Source organism: Astyanax mexicanus, chromosome 14, assembly GCF_023375975.1.
Source record: "Astyanax mexicanus isolate ESR-SI-001 chromosome 14, AstMex3_surface, whole genome shotgun sequence".
Classification (NCBI taxonomy): domain Eukaryota; kingdom Metazoa; phylum Chordata; class Actinopteri; order Characiformes; family Acestrorhamphidae; genus Astyanax; species Astyanax mexicanus.
In genome coordinates this window covers 30,027,773-30,041,721 of record NC_064421.1, presented here as the reverse complement: position 1 = coordinate 30,041,721, position 13,949 = coordinate 30,027,773, and the positions used below count along the sequence as shown (strand labels likewise).

Sequence of the window (13,949 nt, the reverse complement as noted above, 5' to 3'; positions counted from 1 at the left end):
AAACCAGAAAAATACAAAAACTATACAGCCAAAAACACAGGCATTTACACTGACTTTACCTAAATGTATAAACACAGGGATTTGCCAGACCAATCAGTAAACATCCGCTAAATATAGCAATTTTTACAGAAATAAACGATCACTGCAATTTATATTAAAAAAATATAGAGTATTGCTATTTTGTTGGTGCAGGCCTGCTATGTGCCTAAAAAGAGAAACACAAAATAGCATTTTATAAACAGAGAGAGAGGGAGAACTCCAGGCTCTAATTCTCCCACCAGGCAGTCACTTTGTTTGGAAAATAAACGAAAATGACTAACAAAATAGGCCAAATGAAGTGCTTCCCCTACAAACACACACACACACACATGAGAGGGTACCTCCAATTTAGAGATGCTTCAGTGCAAACGATTGCTTTATATTGGCTCGCAGAGGTTCAGCTATTGAGAGAGGAAGAAAGGGAAAGGGGGAGAGAGAGGTATGTGAGCATAGGGCACAGCATGATGTTCAACTGCTTGTCTGCAGAGTGACAAAATATCTCCAGGGTGTGAGTAACTCCCTAACACTCATTACTTCTAAACACCTCCACTAATAAAAAACATCCATTACTCTCAGCTTAAACACCTTTACAAGTAACAAACATCCATTACCCTCAGCCTAAACACCTCTACTAATAATAAAATTCATTACTCTCAGCTTAAACACCTCTACTAATAAAAAGCATTCATTAGCCTCAGCCTAAACACCTCTACTAATAATAAACATCCATTACCCTTAGCCTAAACACCTCTATTAATAATAAACATTCATTACCCTCAGCCTAAACACCTTTACTAATAAAAACACATTATCCTCAGCCTAAACACCTCTGCTAACAATAATACACATTCATTACACACAGCCTAAACACATCTACTAATTATAAACATCCATTACACACAGCTTTAACACCTCTACTAATAAAAAAAATATCTATTACACACAGCCTTAACACCTCTGCTAACAATAATACACATTCATTACACACAGCCTAAACACATCTACTAATTAGAAACATCCATTACACACAGCTTAAACACCTTTACTATTAAAAAAACATTCATTATCCTCAGCCTAAACACCTCTGCTAACAATAATACACGTTCATTACACACAGTCTAAACACCTCTACTATTAAAAACATGTATTATCCTCAGCCTAAACACATCTACTAATTATAAACATTCATTACCATCGGCCTAAACACATCTACTAATTATAAACATTCATTACACACAGCTTAAACACATCTAATTATAAAAATCCATTACACACAGCTTAAACATCTCTACTAATAAAAAACATTCATTACCCTCAGCCTAAACACCTTTACTTATAATAAAATTCATTACTCTCAGCTTTGAACACCTCTACTACTAATAAACATATATTATCCTCAGTCTAAACACCTATACTAATAATAAACATTAAACACTTAAAAAAACAAAACCTTACACAAGCCTACATCCTTGTTACACAAAAAAGGATGAAATTGCTTTTTAATCCATTTTGCAACTAAAGATCCTAAATACTACAAATACACAAAGAATTCTAAACTAAACTCGTGGCCACCACAAACACCTTTAAAAACTGCAATTAGCATTTACAGCAGAGGCACAAAGACTTCCTCTAAAAAACAGATTATATTACATCGCTTTGCTACAAGGGATATGTTTTCAAAAGTCTTACCCTTCAAGTGTGTGTGTGTGTGTGTGTGTGTGTGGTAGTGATCGAGTTTCCCCTCAGCCTGTAAGGATTAAACTTCATTTAGGGAGCTGAGCCACAGTGGAAATTGTGCCTAAATGTGTGAATAAGCCCCAAAGCCTTCATCACAGCTCAGATTTCTCACTCTCTCACATTTACACACAGTCTCTCTCTCTCTCTCCCCCTCTCTCTCACACACACACACACTCACTCCACTTATTTCCGACAGAGCTTCTCCAACCAAAAGCTACACTAAATCTGCAACACAAAGGCAGAAAATAAATCCCGCCTCTAACCCTCCGTGACTAAAACTGTGCTATTGTGAAAATCAAAAGTGACACCAAACACGATCCCCCTGTCCTACAGACCGGACCCTCAAACTCAATCCTCGTCCAGCCTTTATTATACTGGTGCGCAGCGTGACCAATGGCCAAAGCCGACAGAATGGACTTCATAAATTACAGACTTTTAAAAACGATTGCAAACGAAACAAAACTCGTCACGACTCTCTAAAGTGAATTATCAGAGATTTTTGTCACTTTTCAAACATGATTTTAAACAAGCCTGCATTAAGGCAAGTTGAAGGCAGACGGGTACAACATGTCAAACTTACTGTTTTGTAAAACTATCATATCTATATGTCTCTATAAAAATACACAACACATTATAATGCAAAATATACACATAGATATTAATAGTCATGTTTATTATGTATTATGAATTGTGATCATAATGCATCATCAGCTATGTTCATAAGATATTACATGTCAATACTAGGGTTGCAGCGGTAACCGGTTTCACGGTATACCATGGTATTAAAATGCACGGTTATCATACCGTGTGTGTTTGCTTATTACCGGTAAAACGCAAGCCAGCGGAGAAACTCACCCGCGCATGCGCAACTCTGCTCCGCTTCAGCTGCTCAGCACACAGCGGTGAGAACAGCAGAAAGTGCATCAGACTAAACAAATCTCCGTCCGCCTAAAAAAAGGCTAAACTAAAATCAGCAGTGTGGGATTATTTCGGATACCCGCCGAACGCACCCGAGGATGGTTATCCGATTTATAATCAATGTGGCCGTAAAGTCACAGCTAAAGGTGGACATCCGTCAAACCTGTTCTCCCATCTCCAAGAACACCACCCCGCCGTGCAGCGCAAAGTATGTGTTTAGTTTATAATTTTAATCTGAACCTAAATAAAATCTCTTTGTAATCGTGCACAACCCATGCGGTAAGCGCCCGCAAAAGCGCTGAGTTATCCGAAATTTGGGCACGCAGGTACAGGCGTGAAGTGCGTGCTACGATGGATTCACGTGTCCGTGTAAAGGTGCTGGCCGGACTGGATGTGAAAGACGCCATTCATTTACATGCGTTCATTTTCAAATTCTGACGTGCCTGTTTTTCATGTGTTAAAACCAGACTCGCTGTGAAAGCCTTAAAATAGAAATCTCTATTGTGAGGATCATGTCAGAAATAAATCCCCTCTTTCTGCAGTATCTGGTTATATACCAACTTGGCAGTAAAACGGACGTTTACAACAGTTGTTGATCAGACACTGACCCAGGCTCAGTTTATCAGATATTAAATAATTTAAACTTAAATCATTGTACTGAATATTTTAAATACAGAATCTTTACTTCTTAGAGGACATGTAATGTGTGTAACGTGTGTGTATGTGTGTATATATATTATATATATTTATATATATTTTTTTTATATACACTCTTAATGCCCTTAAGAGTAGTGGCAAAAAATGGTTTCCTTCACCTGATGGTGTACAGCTTATTTTTTTTAAGGAGACATAAAATTATAATTGTTCCAGGTTTCTATAAATAGTTAATTGAACAAAAAACCTTTAAGGGTCAGTTTAATAATATATGTAACAAACTGTGATACCGTGATAACCGTGATACCGCGGTATTTTCTGAGACGGTTATCATACCGTGAAAATCTCATACCGTTGCAACCCTAGTCAATACCAAGAACCTCAACAAAGCTGCCTACTTAAAAATACACACTGGACCATGTTGCAGTTATGTTTAACCACTCATGAATTATGCGGTTAGCAGCTAATGCTGTTGCTGCTCCAGCAGTGATAGCTGGGGTTAGCAGCAGGCTACAGGCCAATAATACTCACCTCTGAATGGCTAAAGAGCTAGCAGTGTGGTTAGCGGGTATTGCCAATACTGCTCCAGACTCAAGTCTCTGTGCTGGAGAACTAAACTCAAACTCCTGTATAAAGCTGTATTTCAGTGGAGTGGCTTTACTGCTTCTTACAACCTGACTGGTAAAATTCATACATAAAGTGCACCAGATTATAAGGCACACTGACGATTTTTGGGAAAATTAAAGAATTTTAAGTGAGCCTTTTAATTTGAAAAATACGATTTGTATAGCCCTGTTTACAATGCCTTATAAAAGCAATATATTGTGTTATGAGTATTTTTGTAGAGTATAATAAGCATGCCATTCATAACCATAACCAAAACCAGAAAGCTCCATCTACCTAGAGAGCAAGGTCAATTTTGCTCTCCCAGACATGGCTGCTGATGCCAAACAGAAGATCCTCGGATTGGATCCATTGGACCACTTGGGGCTCCTTTTGTTTCACTTTTCTAAGAAAAAGCTAATACAAAACTAAACATTAAACACTAAACATTTTAATATGCCAACAAAGCACAATACATTTACAACAGCAGTGCTGTTCTATTCTAACATGTTTCAGGTGCTAGCTACCTCAGAACTGCAACTTAATCATATATTTACCTCAGTAAACATGCTCACAAGGTAACACCTCAAAAGTTATACAGGCGTGGGTGTTAATAAGCTATTACCCGAGGAAACTTGTTCTGATCAATTTACATACTGTTGTCCCATGACTTTTAGCATGTCAGAATATAATCATAACCAAACGTTTCAGACATAAGTTTAAGACCTTGAGAACATCGTTAAAGACTACATGAATCTAAAAACATGCTTTAATGTATATTAAGAGCACTCGTCAGAGAGCAAATGTGTTGATTTAAAGATTTAAAACTAATCATTTCTCACACTACTTCAAAAAAGAAGCTTCTCTTGAAACTTTTCTGGAGAAATTACATTTCAAACTGATAAATAACCAAGAAATTAAAATACCAGCATTTTTATTTTGAAGAGGGTTCAAGTCTGGAGGTTTTGTCGTTCATGTTCAAAGGCATTTCACGACTCCTGCATACAATTTAAGAACTGCTTTTTCAAAAGCCTGCTTCAGAATCTACTTCATTACTCTTTGTTCGCTTCAACAGAGCTAGCGCGAGACCCGTAATCCTCGTTAAACAAGCCATCCATTTACGCTTCTTTAGAAGCGCGAGAGCGAGAGGTGAAAGTGTGCGTGCCCTGCTCTCGCGCTAGCAGGTACATGTGCTCTGCTCCTGATCTGGCTTTGTGCAACGGGCGAGATCACGGACGCTCGCGTGCGGCAACAATGCCGATGGTCTGTTCGCTTTTCAGATGAAAAGCGACAGTGCTAAACGATCATGAGAATCCTAAAGGTTGTTATACATGCTTCCTTTTTTTATTCTAAGAAATCTAATTACTGTTTTCTGTTTACTTTTTTAATGTTTATTTTACTAAAATAAAAAAATAGCATTCAGCGAGACTTTAAAGAGAGACTTTTAGTAGAGGAAAAGTGAATCTAGACAGATTTTAGTAGTCGAGTCTAAATCAAGACCAAGACTTTTAGTAGTCTAGTCCGAGTCAAAATCAAGACTTTTAGTAGTCGAGTCTGAATCAAACCCAAGACTTTTAGTAGTCTAGTCCGAGTCAAAATCAAGACTTTTAGTAGTCGAGTCTGAATCAAACCCAAGACTTTTAGTAGTCGAGTCTGAATCAAACCCAAGACTTTTAGTAGTCGAGTCTGAATCAAACCCAATAATTTTAGTAGTCGAGTCTGAATCAAACCCAAGACTTTTAGTAGTCGAGTCTGAATCAAACCCAATAATTTTAGTAGTCGAGTCCGAATCAAACCCAAGACTTTTAGTAGTCGAGTCCGAATCAAACCCAAGACTTTTAGTAGTCGAGTCCGAATCAAACCAAATACTTTTAGTAGTCGAGTCTGAAACAAACCGAAGACTTTTAGTAGTTGTCTGAATCAAAACCAAGACTTAGTAGTCAAGTCTGAATCAGGAACAAGACTTGTTTTTTTCTGGCCAGCAGATGGTATGTAAATGCTAATATATGAAGAGCACTGAGTGAGAAGTGGATTAACTAAACACGGCCAGGCGATGACACTGAGCAGAACGCCGTGCTGTTTACGCTGATTACTGAAGGTTTAGTTTCAGTTTCTAAATAACATTACCATAGAAAAACACGAGATGCGGATGGTCTTGAACAATTCCCAAATTCTCAAGACCACCTCTCCCTGAGACAAGGCCCCCGAGACGAGCCTGAGACCTCTCATTTATGGTCTTGAGACAGAGACCGGACAAGAGTACTACAACACACAGGACTAGAATATTACTAGGACTAGTAGCTGAGCTAACTTAGCCTTAGCAATTTTTTGTTTACCAAAATATTGTCTGTCTCTGAGTAGCACTCAATGTGGTATTATTTATAACTGGATTGCCACTGCTAAGGTAAATTTCTAACTAGTATTGCACTGTGCAATATTAATTGCAATAATAATATTGCAAGTGAATTTATGATTTATGATTAGAATAGCGCTGCTGAGGTAAGTTTATTGTGCTTTTTTGGTTTGTCTGCTTAGATGTTTAAAATAATTTATGTTCAATAAATATTTTGAAATTGTTTTAATAATAACACGTTTGTAATTGTTTTGATAATTCTGGTGCATTCCTGAACTGCTGTAACGGGCAGATATATGCAGCCTTTCACAACTATTTTTCCAAGATCTGGCTCTTTTTTTTTTTTTGAACTTTATTGCCATTAACACACATTGACAGGCAATTAACATTGTGTAACAAAATCTCCTTGAGGTCGGGCTTCACTTAACACATATTATATACAAATAGAATAAAAAAAATAGATCTATCTTTACATAATCTTCATTCATATCTATGTATTGATACATGTTTACCTATAGATACCTACAAAACATACATACATACCTATATACATACATACCTGCATACATACATTCCCACATATCCACCTTTATACCTACATATATTCCTTTAAGATACAAATACAATTTTGATACAATCTAACTAAGGTACATAATAACAGGTGTCCATCTTCTTATAAAATTTGGTAGCTTTAGTTGTAGCTGTGCAGTCATGTGCTCCATCATATAAACATACGTATTTGACTTTTTGTAACCATTGTCCAACAGTAGGGGGATCAGGTTTCATCCAATTAGTCGTAATAGTTTTCCTCGCAATCATCAACAAAATATGCATTATATAACACTGATTAGGGGTAAGCATATATTCAGAAAACATTTCCAATAACAAAAATTGTGTGTCCAATGGAGTATGAACGTTTAGGATTTTTTCTATTTTTCTATTTTAATATTTTTCCAGAATGACTGAACTTTTGGGCAGTCCCAGAAAATATGGGTATGGTCGCCGACCATACCACAGTTTCTCCAGCATTTTTTGGTACCATTATTTTTACATTTACATGTTACTAACGTTGTTCTGAAATACCTTATTTTCACCTTCCAATCAAACTCTTTCCATAACTGGCTCTCTATCCCCTTGTGACATCTGAGACATATAGTCTCCCAGACATAGTCATCCACTACTATATTCATTTCCAGCTCCCATTGTCCTTTTATATGTAGGGTGTTGTCTTGGAAATCCATTGTTAGTTTTTTATAAATATTGGAAATGTGTTTATTTATTGATGTAGGGTATTCAAACAGATTTATAAAATGGGTTCCTATAAAGATCTGGCTCTTTTAAGAAGATTCTGGACCTGATCTGTTTTCTGTATCTTGGAGCCCAAAAAGACTAAGAAGGGGAGAACTTCATGGTTGACAGCGCTACAACAATCATGGGAGGAGAGAGAGGAGAGAAGTAAGCTGAAGCCCAGTGCCTTGTAATTACTGACTGGGAGCCTGCAGACTAATACTTGGACAGAGGAGGTTTGGACAGAGGAGTTTAAAACCCACATGCTTGGCAAATGTTCAAGGCTAAGCTCCAGAACCCGTCTACAAACACCGTTCACTCACACAAAGACTCTGTGAATAACTCCGGCTCAGCCGTCGCCACTAAAGGACTTTTAGCTAAAGCACGAGACGCTGGGAACGATCGGATTTTATTTCACTAAAATTACGACACCCACCGCTATGCCAACGACAATAGGGAGACTCGATCGTTCTGGAAAATCCTACGTTAGGTCTTTAGTGAATGATAGAAAGACTGATGAAAACACCTGCATGTAATAAGTATCACAGTGTACTAATACTGTAGGAATTAAAAAAATGCATTCATCAAATGTTGTATTATATAACAAATTACGAAAATGTATTCAACCCATCAGCCTTCCCTCAAACTTACTAGTGTTTTTACACAAGGGCACAGCATATACACACACTTCAAAAACACTCTTACACACTATACACTCACACGCCACATGTCACGGGACAGAGTGGTGGAAAAGTACTAATAATTATTCTATTAGTAAATAGAGCTGGGTATCTTTTAAAAATTTCCGATATTGATACTTATACTTAAACAATACCTCTTTCAATATCTTTTTCTTAATTGTAAGGAAAAAAAAAAAAACGGTATATAATAATTCTCACATATGGTATTTATTTAACAGCCGACGTGAGTAATCTCTCTTCTCATACTGTCAAAAAAAACTATGAGCATGTCTGTGCTGAATCTTTAGAAATAGTCAGATTTAGCGCACTTCCACATGTTTACCTCGCTGTTCGAATTTCTATACCCAGCCCTACACCTACATGATTCACGCTGTCCACTTATTCCCAGGAATGAGGATATCTAATTTCCCTTACAACTAGGAAATGGAAATTTCCATCAACCTGGCACCCACTATCAGACCACCACAGTGTTCCTTTACCTTGATTTCCTAAGATACGTTTACCCTTTCAGACCTGATTTATGTTATAGTGATAAAAAAGTAAAAGACTGCTTTTTTCTGCCTGTAATGCACTCAAAAGCAGAATTCAATAAAAAATTATATTATAATAAATTAATAATAATTATATAATAATAATAAATTAATAAATCAATAAATAACAATTAAACATAATATTTGCAATTCCTCTGTTAATTGTAGTTTTGTCATTTGTTTTTTTATTCTATACACATTTTAATACATATGTATTTCACAAAATAATAATAATAATAATAATAATAATTTTCACAAATTATTTCTAATCAGTAAAAAACTCATAACACAATAGGAAAAGATGTTTTCTCTACCACATTTCCAGGCATGCTGCAATCCTTTACTTTTTAAGTTTAATTTAGTTTTTAGTGCAGATTTTTAGTTTTCAAATGCAGTGGGCAGGGCTAATATGCTCTTTGATTGGCTAATAAAATGTCTATTCTGTTGAATAGTAGGTCTGAATTTGTGTGAAGTGTAATAATACACAAGAAAGACAAAAACACAACATGTCCAGTGGAATGGATGCAGGGTTAAGGGTTTTTTAAGGGTTAAGAAGGTCCATTTTGCTACTGTACAATGGAAGCTACATTATGAGCTCTAGTGTGCAGGTGTGTGTGGGGGGAACTCACAGTTCAGGTGTGTTTAGGTGTCAGTGTTGTGTGGCCTGGTGGTTTGTGCTCAGTCCAGGTCCAGTTGGAGTGTGCTTAACACGGGTCAGATCCAGAACACTGCTGGGAAAGGGCTGTGCTAAAGCTGTGATGAGAGAGAGAGAGAGAGAGAGAGATTTCTGGAAATGTTTTTTACAGTGTTGCTGTTTGCTGTAGTGTACTTTGCAACATTGGTAATATTTATTAGATTTTTCCCTATATAACTTCACTACCAGCAAAAAGTGATGTAGTGAGATCAAAATGTGACCTCATGATGTCAAACCAACTGTACAATAGAAAGAAATAAGCACACACAACACACATTTTACATCAAGGTCACATTTTGTGAAAGTTAATTACTTTAATTAATTACTTGTGAGCGGATGACAGTTTTTTATACTTTGTTAACAACAAAAAGGTGGAGAAATGCTACAGCAGACTAAAAAAAAAAAGAGTAAGAAATAAGTATGTGTGTGTGCGTGTGTGTGTAAGACTCACTGCTGTCTGTTGTGGTCTCCAGGGCTCCACGACGTTTCAACAACACTTTCTGGAGTTCAGATTCAGGGGATGAAGGCCGTGCAGGAGGGGAGGGGCAGGGGGAGGGACGTTTCACTGAACTCTGTATAAATACACACAGAAAAAAATGAACTCAGGCTCTGACTGTTTGCTGGCCTAAAACAATTATCTAATCTGATAATGATGACCTTCTAAATCAACTTCTACAAAAATATTACAGACAATCCACTGATAAATGACCTTTTTACTCTGGCTTGCAAAAATATGTAACTTTTTTTTTTTATAGCATTTTGTCACCTTACAAACACAAACTGAAATGTATTTTATTGACAATTTAAGTGATCGATCAACACAATGTAGCACATCATTGTCAAGTTGAATTAAAATCCAAATTTTAATCAAATAAAAATCTAAAACTCATTGCTGTAAGTGCAGTGAAAGGTGGCTCTACTAGGTTTTGATATATATAGATAGATAGATAGATAGATAGAGATAGATAGATAGAGAGAGAGAGAGAGAGAAAATTAAGAGACCTCAGTGTTCTCAGTGAACATTGTTGTTTTATTCTTCAAACTACGAACAACATTGGTCCCAAATTCCAATTTTAGAGCATTTATTTGCAGAAAACGAGAAAAGGCTGAAATAACAAAAACAGGTGCAAAGAAACCAAGTTCATATATATATTTTTCATATATTTAATCACAGTTTTCATGCATCTTGGCATGTCCTCCTCCACCAGTCTTACACACTGATTTTGTCACTCCTGGTGCAAAAATTCAAGCAGTTCAGCTTGGTTTAATGGCATGTGATCGTCCATCTTCCTCTTTATTATATTCCAAAGGTTTTCAATTTGGTAAAATAAAATAAATGTATTCCAGAGCTGTATATATACTTTTCAGATTTGTATTTGATTCAATTCTGAAAACCATGTATCATTTTTATTCCACTTCACAATGATGTGATACTTTGTGTTGGTTTTTCACTTTAAATCTCAATGAAATACATTTACGTTTGTGGTTGTAAGGTGATAAGATGTGAAAGTTTATTATGAATACTTTTGTAAGCCACTGAATAATAAAGCATAGAGCATACCCTTATTCAAGTAAAAAAAAATAATTTATCCTACTATTATTGGAGTACCTCTCTATTAAACATGGAGCCTTTCTACTACATTAAGAGCACTGATGTGTTCAAGGATATATATACAGTGCCCTCCATAATTATTGGCACCCCTGGTTAAGATGTGTTCTTTAGCTTCTCATAAATTGAGTTTTGTTCAAAATAATATAGGACCACGATGGGAAAAAAAAGTAAAGTCCAACCTTTAACTCAAGTAAATTTTAAGGGGGAAATAAAATCCCTGACTAAGAAATAATTATTCTTCATAAAATCACCTGTTCCACAATTATTGGCACCCCTAACAATTCTTAGGAAATAAATTTAATAAAAGTATTTCTGTCACTTCTACAGTAGTTTACAAAGTTGATCAGAGTATGTAGGAACATTTAATTAGTAATTCACAACTTCCTGTTTCCACTGGAACAGTGGTAAACAAGCCTGGACGAGGACGCAAGTTTATTTTGCCACCACGCACAGTGAGGAGGATGATAAGAGAAATAAAAAGTTCTCCAAAGCTCACTGTTACAGAATTGCAACAAATGGTAGCTTCTTGGGGTCACAAAGTCTCCAAAACAACCATCAGGCGCTATCTACATGCCAACAAGCTGTTTGGGAGGCATGCACGGAAGAAACCATTTCTCACTCACAATCATAAACGCAAACGTTTGGAGTTTGCTAAGCGGTACTATGACTTCAACTGGGACCGTGTGCTTTGGTCAGATGAAACAAAGATAGAGCTTTTTGGCAACAAATGCTCTAAGTGGGTCTGGCGTAACACAAGAGCTGAGTATGCAGAAAAGCACCTCATGCCCACTGTGAAATACGGCGGGGGATCAGTGATGCTGTGGGCCTGTTTCTCTTCTAAAGGCCCTGGGAACCTTGTTAGGGTGCATGGCATCATGAATGCTCTAAAATACCAGGACATTTTAAAACAAAATCTGGTGGCTTCTGCCCGAAAGCTGAAGATGGGTCGTCACTGGGTCTTTCAGCAAGATAATGACCCTAAACATGTGGCCAAATCTACACAGAAATGGTTCACCGCACACAGAATCAAGCTCCTCCCATGGCCATCTCAGTCCCCAGACCTCAACCCCATTGAAAACCTGTGGGGTGAGCTGAAGAGGAGAGTGCAGAGGAGAGGACCCAGGTCGTTGGATGATTTAGAGAGAATGTGCAAAGAGGAATGGTCAAAGATCCCTCTTTCTGTATTCTCCCATCTTGTGAAACATTACAGGAGAAGATTAGGTGCTGTTTTGTTGGCAAAAGGGGGTTGTACAAAGTATTAACATCAGGGGTGCTAATAATTGTGGCACACATGATTTGATGTTAAATAATTATTTCTTAATGTGGGATTTTTTTCCTACTGAATAAATTCACTTGAGTTAAAGGTTGTATTTTACTCTTTTTTTCCATCGTGGTCCTATATTATTTTGAACAAAACTCAATTTATGAGAAGCTAAAGAACACATCTTAACCAGGGGTGCCAATAATTATGGAGGGCACTGTATATATATATATATATATATATATATATATATATATATATATATATATATATATATATATATATATATATATATATATATATATATATATATCCCTTTATAGCCAACATTAGGCCTAGTGCCAATAGGGTCATGTTTACCTGCTCCAAAGAGTCCTATTCTATTGGCAGTAATTCTCTACAGAGACTTGACATACATGTGTGTGTGTGTGTGTGTGTGTGTGTATTTGTACATCTGATTCAGGGTTCAGTTTAAAGTAGCTGAACCTACATTATTCCTAGTCTTATACTACAGTCATTATTCTCCTTTTAATGGAAAATCTCCATTTAAAGTGAAGTGTGAAGCTGCCTCTTAGTGTGCAGTGCACAATCTATATAGATAACTACATATTTCAATCATTAGTTATCTAAATAAGTATAAATAAGTAAAATAAGCAGGTACCAGAATTCCTTTAAGCTCCTGAATGGCAGAACTGGATCCTATTCGCTCCCTCTGCTTCAAAAAAAAAAAAACATCAGAAATGTTCATTGATTTCACCTTTGTAAAGCTTTGAGACATCTCTTTAATATAACGTTTAATTTTTGTACAGGCGATTGTACACGTATCGATCTGTGCATGTGAGGCGTTTCAGGGACAGATTTGTTCACATTACACACAGATACAGCTCACTTACATTTAAAATGTAAATGTGAACCATCAAGACATACAAATCTGATTTAATCCAATCTGAGCAAAAAATCAGATCTGAGCAATGTGGCTTGTAATGTGAATGTAACCTAATTGTGGTTGGGGGATTGCCATGTTAGTCAACTGTGGAGCGTCGAAAGTGGCAACGATAATCAGAGAAACTGCACTCCTTATCACTGGTTAATTGCAGTCCGGCACCTTTAAAACAAGTAGATGTGCCAGACAGGGTGAAAACAACTTGACATAGATGAAAACAACCGATGCCATCAGGGCAGTGGGAAAGTACACAAATAAATACAACTGTAACGTTACAATATATAACAATATATATATATATAAATATAATAATCCACACTAGATATGGATTACATGAATATGTAATATTGGATAATTTTCCTCAAATATAATATAAAAGGCCAAGTAAAATATAGCAAATACAAAAACCAGAAAAGAAATAGAAGAAAGGAAGAAAAGTCAGCAGTAAGTGATCATTTACACAGGATAAATTAGAACTATGTGTCTATGTGCACTAGGCCTGGACAATATTTCGATATCGGTGATATCATTTCTGTGACATATCGGTACGTATTATTTACAGAATCTATCACAGACAGGCGTTTTTTAGCGGCGTCAATTCACTGCAGAGCTGAATG

At 36.5% G+C, this 13,949-nt stretch overlaps 1 protein-coding gene across 3 annotated transcripts in view; it reads right to left on the bottom strand.

Moving 5' to 3' along the window:
- The window catches only part of shtn1 (shootin 1), a 51,578-nt gene that overhangs the window by 1,697 nt on the left and 35,932 nt on the right, over positions 1–13,949 (bottom strand). For 2 of the 3 annotated variants that reach the window (XM_007244641.4, XM_022672787.2), the window contains 3 exons: positions 13,051–13,104; positions 9,968–10,088; positions 9,452–9,575 (listed from right to left, as the gene is read on the bottom strand). In XM_007244641.4, coding sequence (XP_007244703.3) covers positions 9,472–9,575; positions 9,968–10,088; positions 13,051–13,104 — 279 coding nt within the window. In that variant the 3' untranslated portion in view covers positions 9,452–9,471. The remainder of the gene's footprint in view (positions 1–9,451; positions 9,576–9,967; positions 10,089–13,050; positions 13,105–13,949) is intronic. The other variant, XM_007244643.4, reaches the window with a different exon arrangement.